The sequence below is a fragment of the Bos taurus genome, chromosome X (genome assembly GCF_002263795.3).
Source record: "Bos taurus isolate L1 Dominette 01449 registration number 42190680 breed Hereford chromosome X, ARS-UCD2.0, whole genome shotgun sequence".
NCBI lineage: Eukaryota > Metazoa > Chordata > Mammalia > Artiodactyla > Bovidae > Bos > Bos taurus.
The window spans coordinates 91,411,984-91,429,552 of NC_037357.1; the positions used below are offsets into that span (position 1 = coordinate 91,411,984).

Here is a 17,569-nt window from a genome sequence, read left to right on the forward strand (position 1 = left end):
CTAATAAATGTAGAAGGAATAACAAAATTGGAAAATCACAGGTTTGACATTTCTCCAAACACATACAGATGGCCAATAAACACATGGAAAGATGTTCAACATCACTAATTATTAGAGAAAGGCAAAGCAAAACTACAATAAAGTATCATTTCACACCAGTCAAAATGGCTATCATCAAAAAATCTACAAACAATAGATGCTGGAGAGGATGTGGAGAAAAAGGAACCCTCTTGCACTGTAGATAGGAATGTAAATTGATACAGCCACTATGGAGAACAGTATGGAGATACTTTAAAAAAACTAGGAATAGAAAGAACTACCATATGACCCAGCAATACCACTACTGGGCATATACCCTGAGAAAACCATAACTGAAAAAGACACATGACCTCAATGTTCATAGCAGCACTATTTACAATAGCTAGGACATGAAACCAACCTAGATGTCCATCAACAAATGAATGGATAAAGAAACTGTGGCACATATGTATATAATGGAATATTACTTAGCCATAGAAAAGAATGAATTTTAGTCAGTTCCTGCGAGGTAGATGAACCTAGAGCCTATTATACAGATTGAAGTAAGTCAGAAAGAGGAAAACAAATATCACATATTAACACATATATATGGAATCTAGAAAAATGATACCGAGGAAACTATTTGCAGAGGAAGAATAGAGACTCAGATATAGAGAATGGACTTGTGGATACAGTGGGGGAAGGAGAGAGGGGGGTGAATGGAGAAAGTGGTGTTGACATATATATACTACCATGTGTAAAACAGATAGCTACTGAGAAGTTGCTACATAACACAGGGAGCCCAGCCTGGTGCTCTGTGATGATGACCTAAAGGGGTGGGATGGAGGGAGGGGAGGGAGGCTCATGAGGGAGGGGATATATGTATAATTATGGCTGATTTGTGTTATTGTATGGTAGAAACCAACACACACTGTAAAGCAATTTCCCCCAATTAAAAATATATTTTTTAAAAAAGAAAAAACCACAGGTTTGCAAGCCCTAATGAATGAACTGATTTTAGGGAACTGGATATTCAGATGGTACCAAAGTATTATCTTACGGATTACTTGCTAGTCTCAAAAGAAAAAAAAAAAAAGAATTTTACAATGGTGAGATCAGGAGTTCACCTCTTACTGTCACTAACAGCAAGATGGCAAACTTCATGCACCTCCTAAGTGTAATGTAATAGGAAATTTACAGCATCACCCGGGAGGTAGTTTTGCCACAGACCTGATGTCAAGTAAGCAGTTCATATTACTTCCAGTTTTCAAGAAACACAGAGACTTTTTAAAAATTAAATGACACTGAGGGCAAACAATCATCCTACAAGATAACTGGCTTGGTTTCTTTAAAGATACAATGTCACAAGGAAGCAAACAAATCTAGAAGGTGGAATGTGCTACAGGACAATTACACTAGTTTTTGTAACAATTCAACAGCATCAAACAAGAAAGGAAGGGCTTTCTCTGGATTCAGAGAGATTCAAAAAACAAGACAGCCCAATGCCATATGGACCCTGTTTAGACTCTGATTTAAACAAATCCACTATGAAAGTGCTTTTTTGTTAGACAGTTAAGGAAATTTGATTACAGAGTTAGTATTAGTAACATTGAGGCAAATTATAAAATTATTATATTGTTATGTATGATTACAGGACAGTGGTTATGTGAGCAAATGTATACTTTAGAGATGCATACTGAAGTATGTGGTGGAGTGGAGAGGGAGGGAGTGACACTATCTGGGATTTGCTTTAGACAGTTTTAAAAAAAGAAAGTTATAGATGAGTCAAATATAGCAAAATTTTTATAACTTGATTCTCAGTGGTGGATATATCAGATTTCACTTTTTTTAATTAATGAAAAAAATGTCATAGGAAAAAAAGAAGTGGTGGTACTATTGGATCTATATTTAAAGATTCCTTGGTTGGTTACCTATTGTTATTACTATAAAGGAGACTTTCTGTATAAGCAGTATGCCAATTCTAGAACAGGCAATTCAGGAGGGTGAAGTCCTTTTTTTAAAGGTGATGTTTTATTTGTTTTAAAAATAATCTGGAGCCAACCTAGCAAAAATGCTACTGCATACTTTTCAGTCATGGATTCTTGGGTGTATTTTATAGTGTTCTCTATAGTTTTGTAGAGATTCCCTGGTGGCTTAGTGGTAAAGAACCCATCTGCAATATAGGAGATGCAGGTTTGATTCTCGGGTCAGGAAGATTCCCTGGAGAAGGAAATGGCAACCCACTCCAATATTCTTGCCTGGGAAATTCCAATGACAGAGGAGCCTAGAGGGGTCCATGGTGTTACAAAAGAGCAGGACACAGCTTAGCAACTAAACAACAACATAGCTTTATATGTGTGGTGGTTTTAAAACAAGACCCCCAATTCTTTGACATTTTTCCTATTAATAGGTGGGGGTGGTGTCTATGTTTCCTCACACTGAACCTGAGCAGACTCATTTGTAGCCTATAGAATGTGACAGAAGTGACACTGCATGACTTCTGAGACTATGTCAGAAAAAGCAACTTTAGTTTCTATGTTGCTTCTTGGAACACTCACACTTAAGAGCCCTAAGCAGCCACATAAGAAGTCTGATTGCCTTGAGGCCATCAGGCAGTGAGGAAGCTATTAACCGTCACATGCAGAGGTCACATAATGGCACTCTGCTTGGTACTTCTGGCCTTTGAGTCTTCCCAGCCCAGGCACCAAACATGAGTTAATGAAACTTCAGATGATCCAAACTCTTGATCATCCAGTCTTCAAATTATTCCAGCTGAGGTCCCAGACATCACAGAATAGACACAAGCTGTCCCCTTTGTGTCCTTTCCAAATTCCTGACCTGTTAACACATGAGCAAGTTATTTTAATCTGAAAAAAAAAATTAACCTCCTGACCAGACCTGGATTTTGGGGGGAAAACTATAAAAGACATCTCGTAGGGATAGTTGAGGAAATCTGATCATGGGCTAGGTTATTAAAAGATCTTAGGGAATTATTAACTATTAAGTAAAACAAAGGTAGTGTGGTTATGCAGGAGGGCATTCTTATTCTTAGGAGATACTGAAGTACTAAGGGGTAAGATACTATGTTACGGTGGCTGCACATTAAAGTGGCTCAGCAAAAACTATAGACAGATAGATATAGATAATGAAGCAAATACAGCAAAATATTACAACTGTAGGATCAAAGTATTGAGAATATGGGTGTTTATGTTCTCTCCTACATTTACACGTTTGAAAATTCTCATAAAATTTCAAATAATGAATAAGATTAAGTGGTTACAAAAAATAAATGAAATGTATAGTTCTTGAACAGATCCTGGCTTAAATAAGCAAATTATATAAGATATTTTTGATATAATTGGGGGAAATTTGAATAAGCATTTGGTATTAAATGATATTAGGAAATAAATGTTACTTTACTCAGGTGTCAAATAATAGTACTATGATTATAGAAGAAAAAGTCATTTTCATAGAGATGAATACTGTACCATTGATATTTAGTATGTCATGATGGAATGACATCAGCAAAAATAGCAGTTAAGGGGTTCCAAAATTTCACTTCTGCATGCACAGGGGCTGTGAGCATAATCTGGAAAGACTTGAGAAATACTAAGTACTCACATGTGGCTGACTTTGAGGCTCTGCAAAGCAGGAAGTGAAGGCTAAGGCAGAGTTGTAAGTTGTCTGCCTGAGTGCTGAAAGTATGTCCCAACATGCACACAGAGCCCTTTGTCAAGCCCTGGAAGATTTATTGGTTCCAGGCATTTAAGGAAATCACCATCCAATTATTAGCTGACCACTAAGCTAAGTGAGTAGAAACTTGTACGTTAGTGATTTTTCTGAATAAATTCTGTAAATAAATAACAAGTAGCAACAAAACAAACCCTAGGGATTGAAGTATGGAGTACCTGATTTCCAGAGTTGCTGCCACATTAAACTTAAACGTTTAGTTTTCAAAAATATTTAGAAGATATGCAAAGAAACAAGAAAGGGTAGCAACACACAGGGAAAAAGTAACCAAAAAAAACCCTCCATGACTTTCTAAACAAAGTTCAACCTACTAGACAAGGACTTTATACCACCTATTTCAAACATGTTCAAAGAGGTAAAGGAAATCATGTCTAAAGAACTAAAGGAGAATATGAGAATGATGTTTCACCAAATAAAGAATACCAAGAAAGGGACAAAACATAAATAGGAAGCAAATGGATATTTTAGAGTTGAAAAGTAACTGAAATGAGAGTTTCACTAGAAGGTTTCAACAATAGATTTGAGTAGGCAGAAGGAAGATTCAGTGATCTTAAAGAGAGGTCATTTGAGATTACCCAGTCTAATGAGCAGAAAGAAAAAAGAATGAGGAAAATGAGCAGAGCCAAAGGGATCTGTGGGATGTGATCAAATTTATCAACATACGCATATAGGAGAGACAAAAAGGAGTGAAAAGACTATTTGAAGAAATAATGGCTGAAACATTCCCAAATATGATTAAAAAAACTAACCTACATATCCAAGAAGTTCAACAAACTTCATGACAGATAAACTCAAAGAATTTATATATCATAACCAAAGACAGAGGATCTTGAAATCAGCAAAAGAGAAGTGACTCATAAAAGACTTACAGTTTACTGATCATCAGAAACCATGGAGTTAGATAAAAAGCAGTAGGATCACATAATGAAAATGCTCAAAGAAAATCACTGTCAACCAAGAAATCTAAATCCAGCAGAATTATCCTTCAAAAAAGGAGAAATCAGAATATTCCCAAATAAACAAATACAGGACTTCTCTGGTGGTCCAGTGGTTAAAGACTCGACACTTCCAAAGTAGGGGGTCCAAGTTAAATCCCTGATTGAGGAAGTTTTGCATGCCACACAGTGTGGCCAATAATAATAATAAATGATCACTCTTAAAAAATGGCAAAAAAATTCCACAGAGTTCATTGCTAGTAGGCCTGCCCTATAAGAAATACTAAAGAGAGCTCTTCAGCTTAAAATGAAAGGACACTATACAGTAAGTCAAATCCGTATGAATAAAATGCACTAGTAAAGGTAACTATATATGTAAATATACAAGGAAGTATAAACATATTTTTGTTTTATCTCATTTTTTCCTCCTAATTAAAGACTGTTGCATAAAACAATTATTATAACTCTATGCTCTTGGGCACACAATTTAGAAAAATGTTATATTTAATTTGTGACAGTAATAACATAAAGGTTAAAGGAATGGAACTAATATACAGCAGCAAAGATTTCATATACCATTGAAATTAAGTTGATGTTAATCTGAATTCAAACTGTATCAATTAAGATATTAATGTTAATCCCTAGAATAATCACTAAAAAAACAACTCAAATATATATAGAAAAGAAAAAAATTAAAATGGACACTAGAAAGTAGCTTGTAAATACAAAAGAAGGCAGAAATGAAGAATTGAGGAACAAAACAGAAATAAAACATAGAGAAAACAAACACAGAAATGTGAACCCTACATTGTCAGTTATTACACTGAGTACAAATGAACTAAATTTCCCAGTTAAAAGGCACAGATTGGCAGAATGGATAAAAAACCATAATTACTATATGCTGTCTCCAAGAAACACAATTCAGATTCAAAACTATACTAATATCAGAAAAAATAGACTTAATTGCTTAAGAAAAAGACTGTTACTAGAAACAAAGGACATTTTATAATGATAAAAGGGTCAGTAGATCAAGAAGGTATGAGAACTATAAACACATATGCACTTAACAGCAGAAGCCCAAAATACATGAGGCAAAAACTGACTGAATTGAAGGGAGAAACAGATAATTCAACAACAATAGCTAAAGATTTCAATATCCTACTTCCAATATTCTAATGGATAGAACAATTAGACATAAAGTAAGCAAGGAAACAGAAATGTCCTGATGTCTGAAATTTCCCATAAAATGCTTAAAAAAAAGGATGAAGCAAATATAGTAAAACATTAGTTGTTAAATCTCAGTAATAAGTATATGAGTATTCATGATACCAGCCTCTCTAATTCTGTGTATATTTGAAATTTTTCATAGCAAGAATTCTTTAAAAACAAAGGAAAAAATATTCACTATTCTTGTAACCATTTATTATAGAAATATAGTATATTTAAATCTTAAAAGGCTAATTTCCTTTCATCATATCTGTTTACTCTCTTAAATTAATTTTAGAATGAGTTCCCCACAAAATTCCATTAGGATTTTGATTTAGGATAGTGTTAAGTATATATATTAATTAAATGACCCTTTATAAAAATCAGTCTTTATAATCAGACACATGCTATAACTCTATTTATTTAGGTCTTCTTATATGTTCCTCCAGAGAAGGCAATGGCACCCCACTCCAGTACTCTTGCCTGGAAAATCCCATGGACGGAGGAGCCTGGTAGGCTGCAGTCCACGGGGTCGCTGAGGGCCGGACATGACTGAGCGACTTCACTTTCACTTTTCACTTTCATGCATTGGAGAAGGAAATGGCAACCCACTCCAGTGTTCTTGCCTGGAGAATCCCAGGGACGGGGGAGCCTGGTGGGCTGCCATCTATGGGGTCGCACAGAGTTGGACACGACTGAAGCGACTTAGCATATGTTCCTCAGTAATGTTTTGAAGTTTCTTCACATAAGTCTCACACATATCTTAAGATTATTCTTGGGTATTTTATATAATTGTTGTTATTGTCAATAGGATCTTTTTTCCCCCCTCAGTGTATTATGGTTATTACTGATACTGGCAATTCCTGATTCTTAGATATGTGGCTTATATGCAGAGATTACCTAATTTATTAAATTCTCATATTAGTCTTAGTTGTTTTTCAGCTGATTCCCTTACATTTTTCTAGTTATACAGTCATATCATTTCTTTCACTTGTCAAATACTTATTATTTCCCATGTGCCAGGCACTCTGCAAGTTGCTACAGATATAATGATCAGGATTGCCACCCTTACAGTGCCTCATATCATAATTTGGTCTCTTAATTTCTAATAATTATAGTTCTTATTTCTGCTTCATTCCTAATTACGCTGTCTAGAACTTCTACAGTAGTGCTAAATAACAGCAGTGATGATGGGTATATTTGTCTTATTCCTCATTTTAAAGAGAAAATCTTTAGTAGACTGAGTCAATCTACTTTGAAAATGTGATAAAAGTTATTGGCTTTCTCTTTAGAGAAATATACATGCATATATGCATATTTATATAAAAAATACAGTCGTGTTAATTATCTGCTCTCTGAAAAGGGAAACAATGGATAAGATCACATTTTGACATAGAAATATTCATATTTTTTATGTAGAATGAGGAAAAAGTATCATAAATAAATTATATATATTTGACTACTTCTTATATATAAAGAGGGCCTCTGAAAATCTTGAAGACCTACATGAATAAATGAGAAAAAGTCAGACATGTAATTTACAAAAGAAGAAATTCTAATGCTAATATGAACATATAGGAAATGTCTAATCAAAAAATTGAAATTAAATTGGTGAAATATTATTGTTTGCCTGTGAATCACCAAAGGTCAAAAAAATACCATAATAGAGACTGCTTGTTTTCAACTCAGTACCATTCTCTCTTTCTTGTTTACTAATAAAAAATTTAACTTCGTGGAACAACTTAGCTAATTGGTATCTAACTAAAAACTATACTTCCTGGCCTTTTTAGCAGATAACATTGGCCATGACACAATTTCAGCCAAGGAGATTTTTTTTTTAAGTAGAACTTAAAACTCCTTGGGGAGGAATGCCCACCAGGCCTATTCCTTTCTCCTTTTGCTCTTCCTCTTCTTCCTAACTGCAACTCAGACCCTTCCACTGGAGGGGATAAGCACTCACTAAGGATGCCTGAGAGGTTTCTATTACTCATAGGCAAAGACTATTCTTAGCTATATGCTCAATGCCTATGAGGATTCATAAACAAATACTCTCACACATGGCTGGTGGGAGTGTAAACCAGTAAAACCTTTCTGGAAAACAATTTGGTAATACACATCAAGAGCTTTTAAAACATTCATATTAACAAATTATATTGGCAAGAGTGTAGGGAAACAGGCACACTCATGTATTGCTTGTGGGAGTATAAACAATGTTCAACATGTAATTGTTAAATGAGAAAAGTAAAGGCACATAACAGTATATAAAGTATGCTTCCAATTGAGTTAAGGGGTGAAAGAAAATATATACACGCATTTACGTGTATATGTATAAACTATGTCTAAAAGGATACACATGAAACTGATAACAGCAGTTGACTCCAGGTGGGGAATTGGAAGGCTGTGGAACAGGGGTGGGAGGGAGACTTTTGACTTGGCCCTTCAAGAGTTTCATGGGAATCACTTTTGACTTGGCCCTTCAAGAGTTTCATGGGAATCTATCCTAAAGCATATAAATAGAGACACACTTACAGAGAAAAATGTTCACTCCAAATGTTATCACTAATTGTAAAAATTTGGCAATTGGCTAAATGTCCCATATTAGAGAGGTTAGGTAAATTATATTCATGGAATAGAATATTTTGTAGCCATTAAAATACTATTTATAAATAATGGCATAGGGATATGTTTATGATATAATATCCAAAAGGCCAGATATATTTACTGGTTTTCAATTTTTACAGTCAACTTCTAGTCAACATGGAGTATTAATTACAAGACAGTGTTAACAACCGTGACAATATAAACAAAAATATACAGCTTATAGAAGGTTGGAGAAAGAAAAAAAGAGTAGCAGCATTAATATACACATCTTAGACAGTAGGTAATCAAGAGAGACTGACAAAAGCCAATTGAAGGAGAAATAGAGATTAAGATAATAAATCAAGAAATGGTAGTATAAACCCTATTATCTTGGGTTTTGGACTCAACTACCAGAAAAATGAAAATGACAATGTTGCCTCTCAGGCATGGGATTGGAAGTAGGGAAAGCAGAGGCAGACCACTGCATTTCATCCTAAACTCCTCTGTATTATTTGCTACTAAATATAGACATTATTTTGATTAAAAGGCAAAAGAAATTTTAAAACAGGATATATGATTGTGCTTTCAACCATAAAAAGAAAAATGCATAAAAAAAGACTAGAAGGAAATATAGCTGCTTCTGGGTAGCAGAATCATGGGTGATTTCTTCTTTACCCTTTCCTCGATTTACTGTATTTTCCAAATGTTCTATTATGCTAAAAGCCAGAAAGTATAGGAGAAAATAAAATCATAAAAGAGGCCTCAAGGAAGAAAAAAAGAAACATTTGCTGACTGACTCACTAAGAGAACACTTCCCAGGACTGTCCTGCCTGCCCACTCCCCCAATCCTAAGCAACTACCAGAAAGGTCAAATAAGGCTGGGTGGGGACACAAGGCCCTTTATTTCCTAGAAAACCACAGGGATACTGGAATGTTAGTACCCTCTATGGCAGGCTGTTGCAATAATGGCTCTCAATTTGTTCACATGTCCTTGTATGCCAAGGAAGACACTGCAGCTTCCACTCCCAAGAAACAGAATCTACTTCTCCACTTTTGGAATCAAAGCTTGGCCATGTTACTTGCTTTGACTAATAGGACAATAGAAAACAACACAGCAGAGGCTTGCAGAGTGCTCGCACATTGGGCTTATCCTCTCTTGCTCCTGGATACCCTTCTCCTACCATGTGAAAAAGCTTAAGCTGACCTCCTCCTGATGGATGAAATACCCCCTGGAGAAAGGCCCCAGCCACCCCAAATTAGGTCCCAGACACCTGAGGGAGATCTTTTTAGACCATCCAGCCCCAGGCAATCTGGTCCAGAACTAGAATAATAGTTCAATCAATGTACAGAATCATGAGAAACAATCAACTATTGTTGTAAGACACTAAGTTTTGAGTGGTTTGGCTAACTGACATACCATCCACTGTAAAAACCACCCAACCAGTGAGATGAATACAATTGTTTTATTACCCTCTAAATTCCATATTCAACTCAACAATCATTTTTCCTTCCTTCCTCAGAGGTGGACTCTCAGCCAGTACAGGTGACAATCTAAGGAGTCTTGGGCCTTGCAGAACTCAACAGTCAGCAGAATTTTCCTCCTTTGACAACAATATTATTACGAAAAGGCTTGGATGATGGTAGCTGAATGTTCTCAGGAGCCTTTGACTGCTTGCTGAAGTCTGTTCAAGGTCTTCCTCCTTTCATCTCAAGCCATATAATATCAAAAGCAACATGCTCCATTACCTCTGGCTTTGCTGATGTGAGTACATGAACTCTGTGTCTTACTGATCATTTTTGTTCCAGTACCTAACACAGTACCTGGCATACAGCAGATACTCATCAAATAAGTGGCTTCCTATATTAAATGTCCCACCTAGCCAGTCTATCTCCCTCCCAACTGCCCCCACAGAGTTTAAGGACAGAATACTGGATCACCTTTAGGACTCCATGGAGCATCATCTGAATTCTTCTTTTTCTTGTGTCGAGATTTCAAAGCAGGGTCATCATCATCAGACTCCAGGGAAGGGTAAACTGCGTGAGAAGGAAAAGCAGGATAAACTGAGATCTCATCCAGAATAGTGACAACAGAATGATACCTACCTGGGCTCCTCCCACTCCCCTACAAGTGGACCCTTTACTTAATCCATACTCAACTGTAGGAACTCCTGAATATGTCACATACTTTTCATGTGTTTCTACTTTGTGCACCCTTACTGCAAATGTTCTTCTCCCAGCATCATCTAACTCTGATTTCACTTGTCCAACAACCATTTAATGAATAACTTCATGAGTTGCTGCTGCTGCTGCTAAGTCGCTTCAGTCGTGTCCAACTCTGTGCAACCCCAGAGACGGCAGCCCACCAGGCTCCCCCGTCCCTGGGAGTCCCCAGGCAAGAATACTGGAGCGGGTTGCCATTTCCTTCTCCAATGCATGAAAGTGAAAGTGAAGTCACTCAGTAGTGTCTGACTCTCAGCGACCCCATGGACTGCAGCCTACCAGGCTCCTCCGTCCATGGGATTTTCCAGGCAAGAGTACTGGAGTGGGGTACCACTGCCTTCTCCAACTTCATGAGTTAATGACCCTATAAAATTCAGCTTTAGATTCACTTCCTAAATAAGCTTTCCCTCTCCTCTTAATCTCTTTCAGATGCCTCCTCAACTCTCCATAGTATCCTGTGTATACCTCTATTGGAGTTGTTACATAGTATTTAAGAGATAATTAGTAAATCTGCCACCTCTAATTTACTGTGAGGGCAAGGATATGTATTATCTGATTTTAAACGAAGGGAGCCAAACACAGTGTAGAGTAGCTGCTCAGTAAGTGTTTGTTAAATTAATGGAAAAAGAAGTGCCTCACACATTCATGCAAAGGAAACAAAAAGACCACTTAGGCTGAACTGGGAACAAGATAACTGGAATTGAATGATGTGAATGACAAAACACACACATATATTTTATCCTATACAAATACATACAAAAACCTAGTTTTATCATATATATACAACATCTATATGATTTAATAGGAAGAAAGTCTAGAAAGGTCCTACTGATGAGGTTACTCTACTGCTGCTAAACCTAAAAGAAAAGCAAAATGAGAGTGAAAATTTCTTCTTAGTGAAAATTTCCTCCTAATTTTCCCATTCCTACTAAGGATCAGCTTCAAACTTCTCTAGAATTCTACTTCATCAGAGAGAGGAATCCACTCTCACAGTTCTTTCCAGATGGGCCTCTCTGTAGGAAAATGAGTCTGTTTTTCAGGCCTTCTTCCTTGAGCAAAGAAGTAAAACCTCTGCCTCCTGACTCATTAAATTTTTAAAAAATTTTATTAATTGTCCCTAGAAAGAAAAGACTACCGGTAACAGAGTTGTTTGACAAAGGTTCCATCCCTACTAGCCTAATGGCTGTCAATGTTGGGTTTGTCGATTATTTCATTGAGTTTGAAAGGTTTTTTCCACCTAAAGGAAAGTAGAAGTGTGGTATGGTAGAAAGACCTCGAGTTTCAGGATTAGACAATTACTTTGAAATTTGGACTGACACACTAGCTCTGTAGCCAAGAACTTCTGTAAGTCTCACTACCCTCAACCATAAAATTGAAATAATAGATGCTACCTGCCTTGCAAAGTTCTGAGGACTGAGAGATCATAAGGTATAAAGTAATATACAAAAGGAAATCTACTCTAAGGTTCATGTCTTAGTCAAGATGAAATAAGATGTAGATAATAATTCATTTCAGACATTTAAAAAATACAAGTTAAAATATGCATATTAAAAATATGAGGGTGGGAGGAGTGATGCCCCCTCCAAAAATGATGGAATTGGGAGCTCCAAGGATCTGTTTTTTATTGAAGCAACCATTAGGGTGTCAAAAACTTATATAATAAACTTTTGGGTGATTCTGTAATCCAATCAAAAACTTACAACAACAAAAGGAATGTTTAACAAAGAAAAAACCTGCTAAATTAAGGAACTTATAAAAATTCTTTCAGGAAACCTCAGCTGACTGCTGAGGCAATGAAATGGATACTTCAGTGACCACACACAACAAGAACACAGTATTTGCAAAAAATCATTTGTAAATTCATTAAGTAAATAGATAATTGTAGCTCACAATAAGCAATAACAGTTAATCTCTAGGGAAAAAGGAAAGTATGATTTCCAGTTATCACATTATATTATTCAAAAGGTCCAGGTTTCAACAAAAAAATTTATAAGGCATGCAGAGAAACAGAAAAGTATGTCCCATTTATAGAAAAAAAATTGATAAAATTTATCCATGAGGAAGCCTGGACATTAGACTTACTATACAAAGACTAAATCAATTGTCTTAAATATGATTAAAAAAATAACCATGTCTCAATTTAACAAGAGACTATCAATCAGGAAATAGAAAATATAAAAAGAAACCAAATAGAAGTTTTGGAGTTGAAAAGTACAATGGCTTGAATAAACAATTCACGAGAGGGATTCAAAAGCAGATTTTGAGTAGGCAAAGACTCAGCAAACATGAAGAAAAAATTATCTAATCTGATGAGCAGAAAGAAAGAAAAAAGAAAAATGAACAGAGGTAAAGGGACTGTTGGGACACTATCAAGCTTAACCAACATATTCATATGGGAGTGTCAGAAGGAGAGGAAAGCATGAAAAAGGCAGAACAACTACATGAAGATACAATGACCAAAAACTTTCCAAGTTTTATGAAATACATGAAAATACACATCTAAGAAACTCAACAAATTCCAAGTAGGATAATATCAGATATTCACACTGAGATGAATGATATTTAAACGGTCAATAGACAAAGACAAGGAAGAAGAAAATATAGAACTACTTTGTCAAAAGAAAGACGGGATTTTAAAAGTGTATAAATACACCTCAACATGTTACCCAGAGTGTTAACTGGGTTATGGTATAGAGTTGCCAGATTTAGCAAATAAAAAATACAAAACATCCAATGAAATTTAAGTTTTAGATAAACGGCAAATATTTGTTTTTAGAACAAGCATGTTCATGCAATTATTTGTTGTTTATCTGAAATCCTAAATTAATGGGAAGTTCTGTAGTTTATCTGGCAGTGCCACATGGGGGACTTTGTTTACTTTTTTTTTTAATGATAAACGCACTTTAATTTTGAAATAAAAAGGAGAACTTACTAGAGTTCTGCTTTGTGTAAGAAAAAATAAAAGAAAGACAAAGGAGAGGATCTTGAAAGCAGCAAGACAGCACAATAAAACAACCAATTTCTCATCATAAACAATGAAGGCCACAAGACAGTGAGATGATATATTTTAAGTGCTGAAAGAAAAAACTGTCAACCAAAAGTATATCTGGAAAAACAATTCTTCCAAAATGAAGGCAAATTAAGACATCTCAAGTAAACAAAGGCTGGGGTAGTCCATTAATAAATCTGCCATTTAAGAAATGCTAAACAAAGTCCTTCAGAGTGAAATAAAAGGACATTTGAGAGTATAGAAAAACATCAATAAAAGCAACTACAGAGGTAAATATAAAAGTCAGTATTGCTGTAGTTGTGATTTCTAACTCTTTTTTTCTACATTATTTAACAGTTCCAATGTATAAAACAGTAACCATAAGTCTATGTCAAAAGGATCACAATGTTTAAAGATGTGATTTGTGACAAAAATAACATACATGGGTGGGAGAGCTATATAGAAGCAGTCTTTGTATGCTATAGAAGCTGGATTGTATTAATTCAAACTAGATTGTTATAAAGTTAGAATGTTAGTTGTAATCCCCAGGGTAACCACTTTTGAAAACTAAAAAGCATAAAAAAGGAACTCAGTGAGTCAATTTGGTATACCATCCTCCAAATATCAATTAAATATAAAAGAAAGCAGTAACTTAGGAAATGAGGAACAAAAAAATTTAGACATATTGAAACAAATAACAAAATAGCATAGGTAAGGGCCTAGATCTGATAGACAGAGTGCCTGATGAACTATGGAATGAGGTTCGTGACACTGTACAGGAGACAGGGATCAAGACCATCCCCATGGAAAAGAAATGCAAAAAAGCAAAATGGCTGTCTGAGGAGGCCTTACAAATAGCTGTGAAAAGAAGAGAAGCGAAAAGCAAAGGCGAAAAGGAAAGATATAAGCATCTGAATGCATAGTTCCAAAGAATAGCAAGAAGAGATAAGAAAGCCTTCCTCAGCGATCAATGCAAAGAAATAGAGGAAAACAACAGAATGGGAAAGACTAGGGATCTCTTCAAGAAAATTAGAGATACCAAGGGAACATTTCATGCAAAGATGGGCTCGAGAAAGGACAGAAATGGTAGGGACCTAACAGAAGCAGAAGATATTAAGAAGAGGTGGCAAGAATACACAGAAGAACTGTACAAAAAAGATCTTCAAGGCCCAGATAATTACAATGATGTGATCACTGACCAAGAGCCAGACATCCTGGAATGTGAAGTCAAGTGGGCCTTAGAAAGCATCACTACGAACAAAGCTAGTGGAGGTGATGGAATTCCAGTTGAGCTATTTCAAATCCTGAAAGATGATGCTGTGAAAGTGCTGCACTCAATATGCCAGCAAATTTGGAAAACTCAGCAGTGGCCACAGGACTGGAAAAGGTCAGTTTTCATTTCAATTCCAAAGAAAGGCAATGCCAAAGAATGCTCAAACTAACGCACAATTGATTCATCTCACACATGAGTAAAGTAATGCTCAAAATTCTCCAAGCCAGGCTTCAGCAATACGTGAACTGTGAATTTCCTGATGTTCAAGCTGGTTTTAGAAAAGGCAGAGGAACCAGAGATCAACTTGCCAACATCCGCTGGATCATGGAAAAAGCAAGAGAGTTCCAGAAAAACATCTATTTCTGCCTTATTGACTGTTCCAAAGCCTTTGACTGTGTGCATCACAATAAACTGTGGAAAATTCTGAAAGAGATGGGAATACCAGACCACCTGATCTGCCTCTTGAGAAATCTATATGCAGGTCAGGAAGCAACAGTTAGAACTGGACATGGAACAACAGACTGGCTCCAAATAGGAAAAGGAGTGCGTCAAGGCTGTATCTAGTCACCTTGCTTATTTAATTTCTATGCAGAGTACATCATGAGAAACGCTGGGCTGGATGAAGCACAAGCTGGAATCAAGATTGCCAGGAGAAATATCAATAACCTCAGATATGCAGATAACAAGAGGAACTAAAAAGCCTCTTGATGAAAGTGAAAGCGGAGAGTGAAAAAGTTGCCTTAAAGCTCAACATTCAGAAAACGAAGATCATGGCATCCGGTCCCATCACTTCATGGGAAATAGATGGGGAAACAGTGGAAACAGTGTCAGACTTTATTTTTCTGGGCTCCAAAATCACTGCAGATGGTGACTGTAGCCATGAAATTAAAAGACGCTTACTCCTTGGAAGGAAAGTTATGACCAACCTAGATAGCATTTTCAAAAGCAGAGACATTACTTTGCCAACAAAGGTCTGTCTAGTCAAGGCTATGGTTTTCCCTGTGGTTGTGTATGGATGTGAGAGTTGGACTGTGAAGAAGGCTGAGCGCTGAAGAATTGCTGCTTTTGAACTGTGGTGTTGGAGAAGACTCTTGAGAGTCCCTTGGACTGCAAGGAGATCCAACCAGTCCATTCTGAAGGAGATCAGCCCTGGGATTTCTTTGGAAGGAATGATGCTAAAGCTGAAACTCCAGTACTTTGGCCACCTCATGCGAAGAGTTGACTCACTGGAAAAGACTCTGATGCTGGGAGGGATTGGAGGCAGGAGGAGAAGGGGACGACAGAGGATGAGATGGCTGGATGGCATCACTGACTCGATGGACGTGAGTCTGAGTGAACTCCAGGTGTTGGTGATGGACAGGGAGGCCTGGCGTGCTGCGATTCATGGGGTCGCAAAGAGTCGGACACGACTGAGCGACTGAACTGAATTGAAGTCCTTCCATACCAGAAATCACTTTAATTGTAAATGGTTTAAACTCATTCTTCAGAACTTCTCTGGTGGCATACTGGGTAGGAATCTGCCTGCCAATGCAGGGGACACAGGTTTGCTCCCTGGTCTGGGAAGATTCTACATGCTGCAGTGTGGCTAAGACCATGCACCACAGACCCTGCACCACAAATACTGAGCCTGCAAGTCACAGCTATTGAGCCCGCATGCTGCAGCTACTGAAGCCTGCATGCCTAGAGCCCATGATCTGTAACAAAATAAGCCACCACAATGAGAAGCCCACACACCACAATGAAAAGTAGCCTCACACTCACCGCAACTGGAAAAAGCCCGCACAAAGCAACAAAGACACACTGCAGCCAATAAATAAAATTAATAAAAAAAAAAATTCACCCTCCAAAAGGCAAAGAAAGATAGACTCGGTCAAAAACAGGATTCAACTGTATACTACATATGAGAGATTCACATTAGGTCCAAAGAAACAATTAGGTTGAAAGTGAAAGGATGGAAAAAGGTATCCCATGCCAACAGTAACCAAAAAGAGAGCTAGGGTAGCTATACTAATATCTGGCAAAATAGAATTTAAGTACAAAATTGTTACAGGAGATAAGGAAGGGTATTACACAGTAATAAAAAGGTCATTCAACCAAAAACATATAAAGCAAATATTGACATACTTGAAGGGAGAAACAGTTCTATAATAATAGTTGGCAACTTCAATACCTTACTTTCAATAGTGAATAAGACATCCAGATAGAAGATCAATAAAGAAATGGAATACTTGAACAACACTATAAGTCAACTAGACCTAACCAACAAATACAGAAAACTTCACCCCAAAACAGCAAAATATACATTTTCCTCAAGTATACATGGATTATTCTCCAGGATAGACCATAATTTAGCCTACAAGTCTCAATAATTTAAAAGAATAAAATCATATAAAGTATGTTCTCCAAAAGCAATGGAATAAAACTAGGAATCAGTAACAGAACTGGAAAATTTATAAACTGGTGAAAATTGAACAATATACTCTGAAAAAAATCAATAGATTAGAGGGAAAAAATCAAAAGTTGATTTTTAAAAACTCTAAGAGGAAGGAAAACCAAAACACAAAACTTATGGGATGCAGCAAAAGCAGTGCTCAGAGA

At 36.5% G+C, this 17,569-nt stretch overlaps 1 protein-coding gene across 9 annotated transcripts in view; it reads right to left on the reverse strand.

Moving 5' to 3' along the window:
* The window catches only part of PHF8 (PHD finger protein 8), a 97,938-nt gene that overhangs the window by 8,936 nt on the left and 71,433 nt on the right, over nt 1–17,569 (reverse strand). For all 9 annotated transcript variants that reach the window (XM_005228232.5, XM_002700122.7, XM_010822016.4 and 6 more), the window contains one exon: nt 10,428–10,523. In XM_005228232.5, coding sequence (XP_005228289.1) covers nt 10,428–10,523 — 96 coding nt within the window. The remainder of the gene's footprint in view (nt 1–10,427; nt 10,524–17,569) is intronic.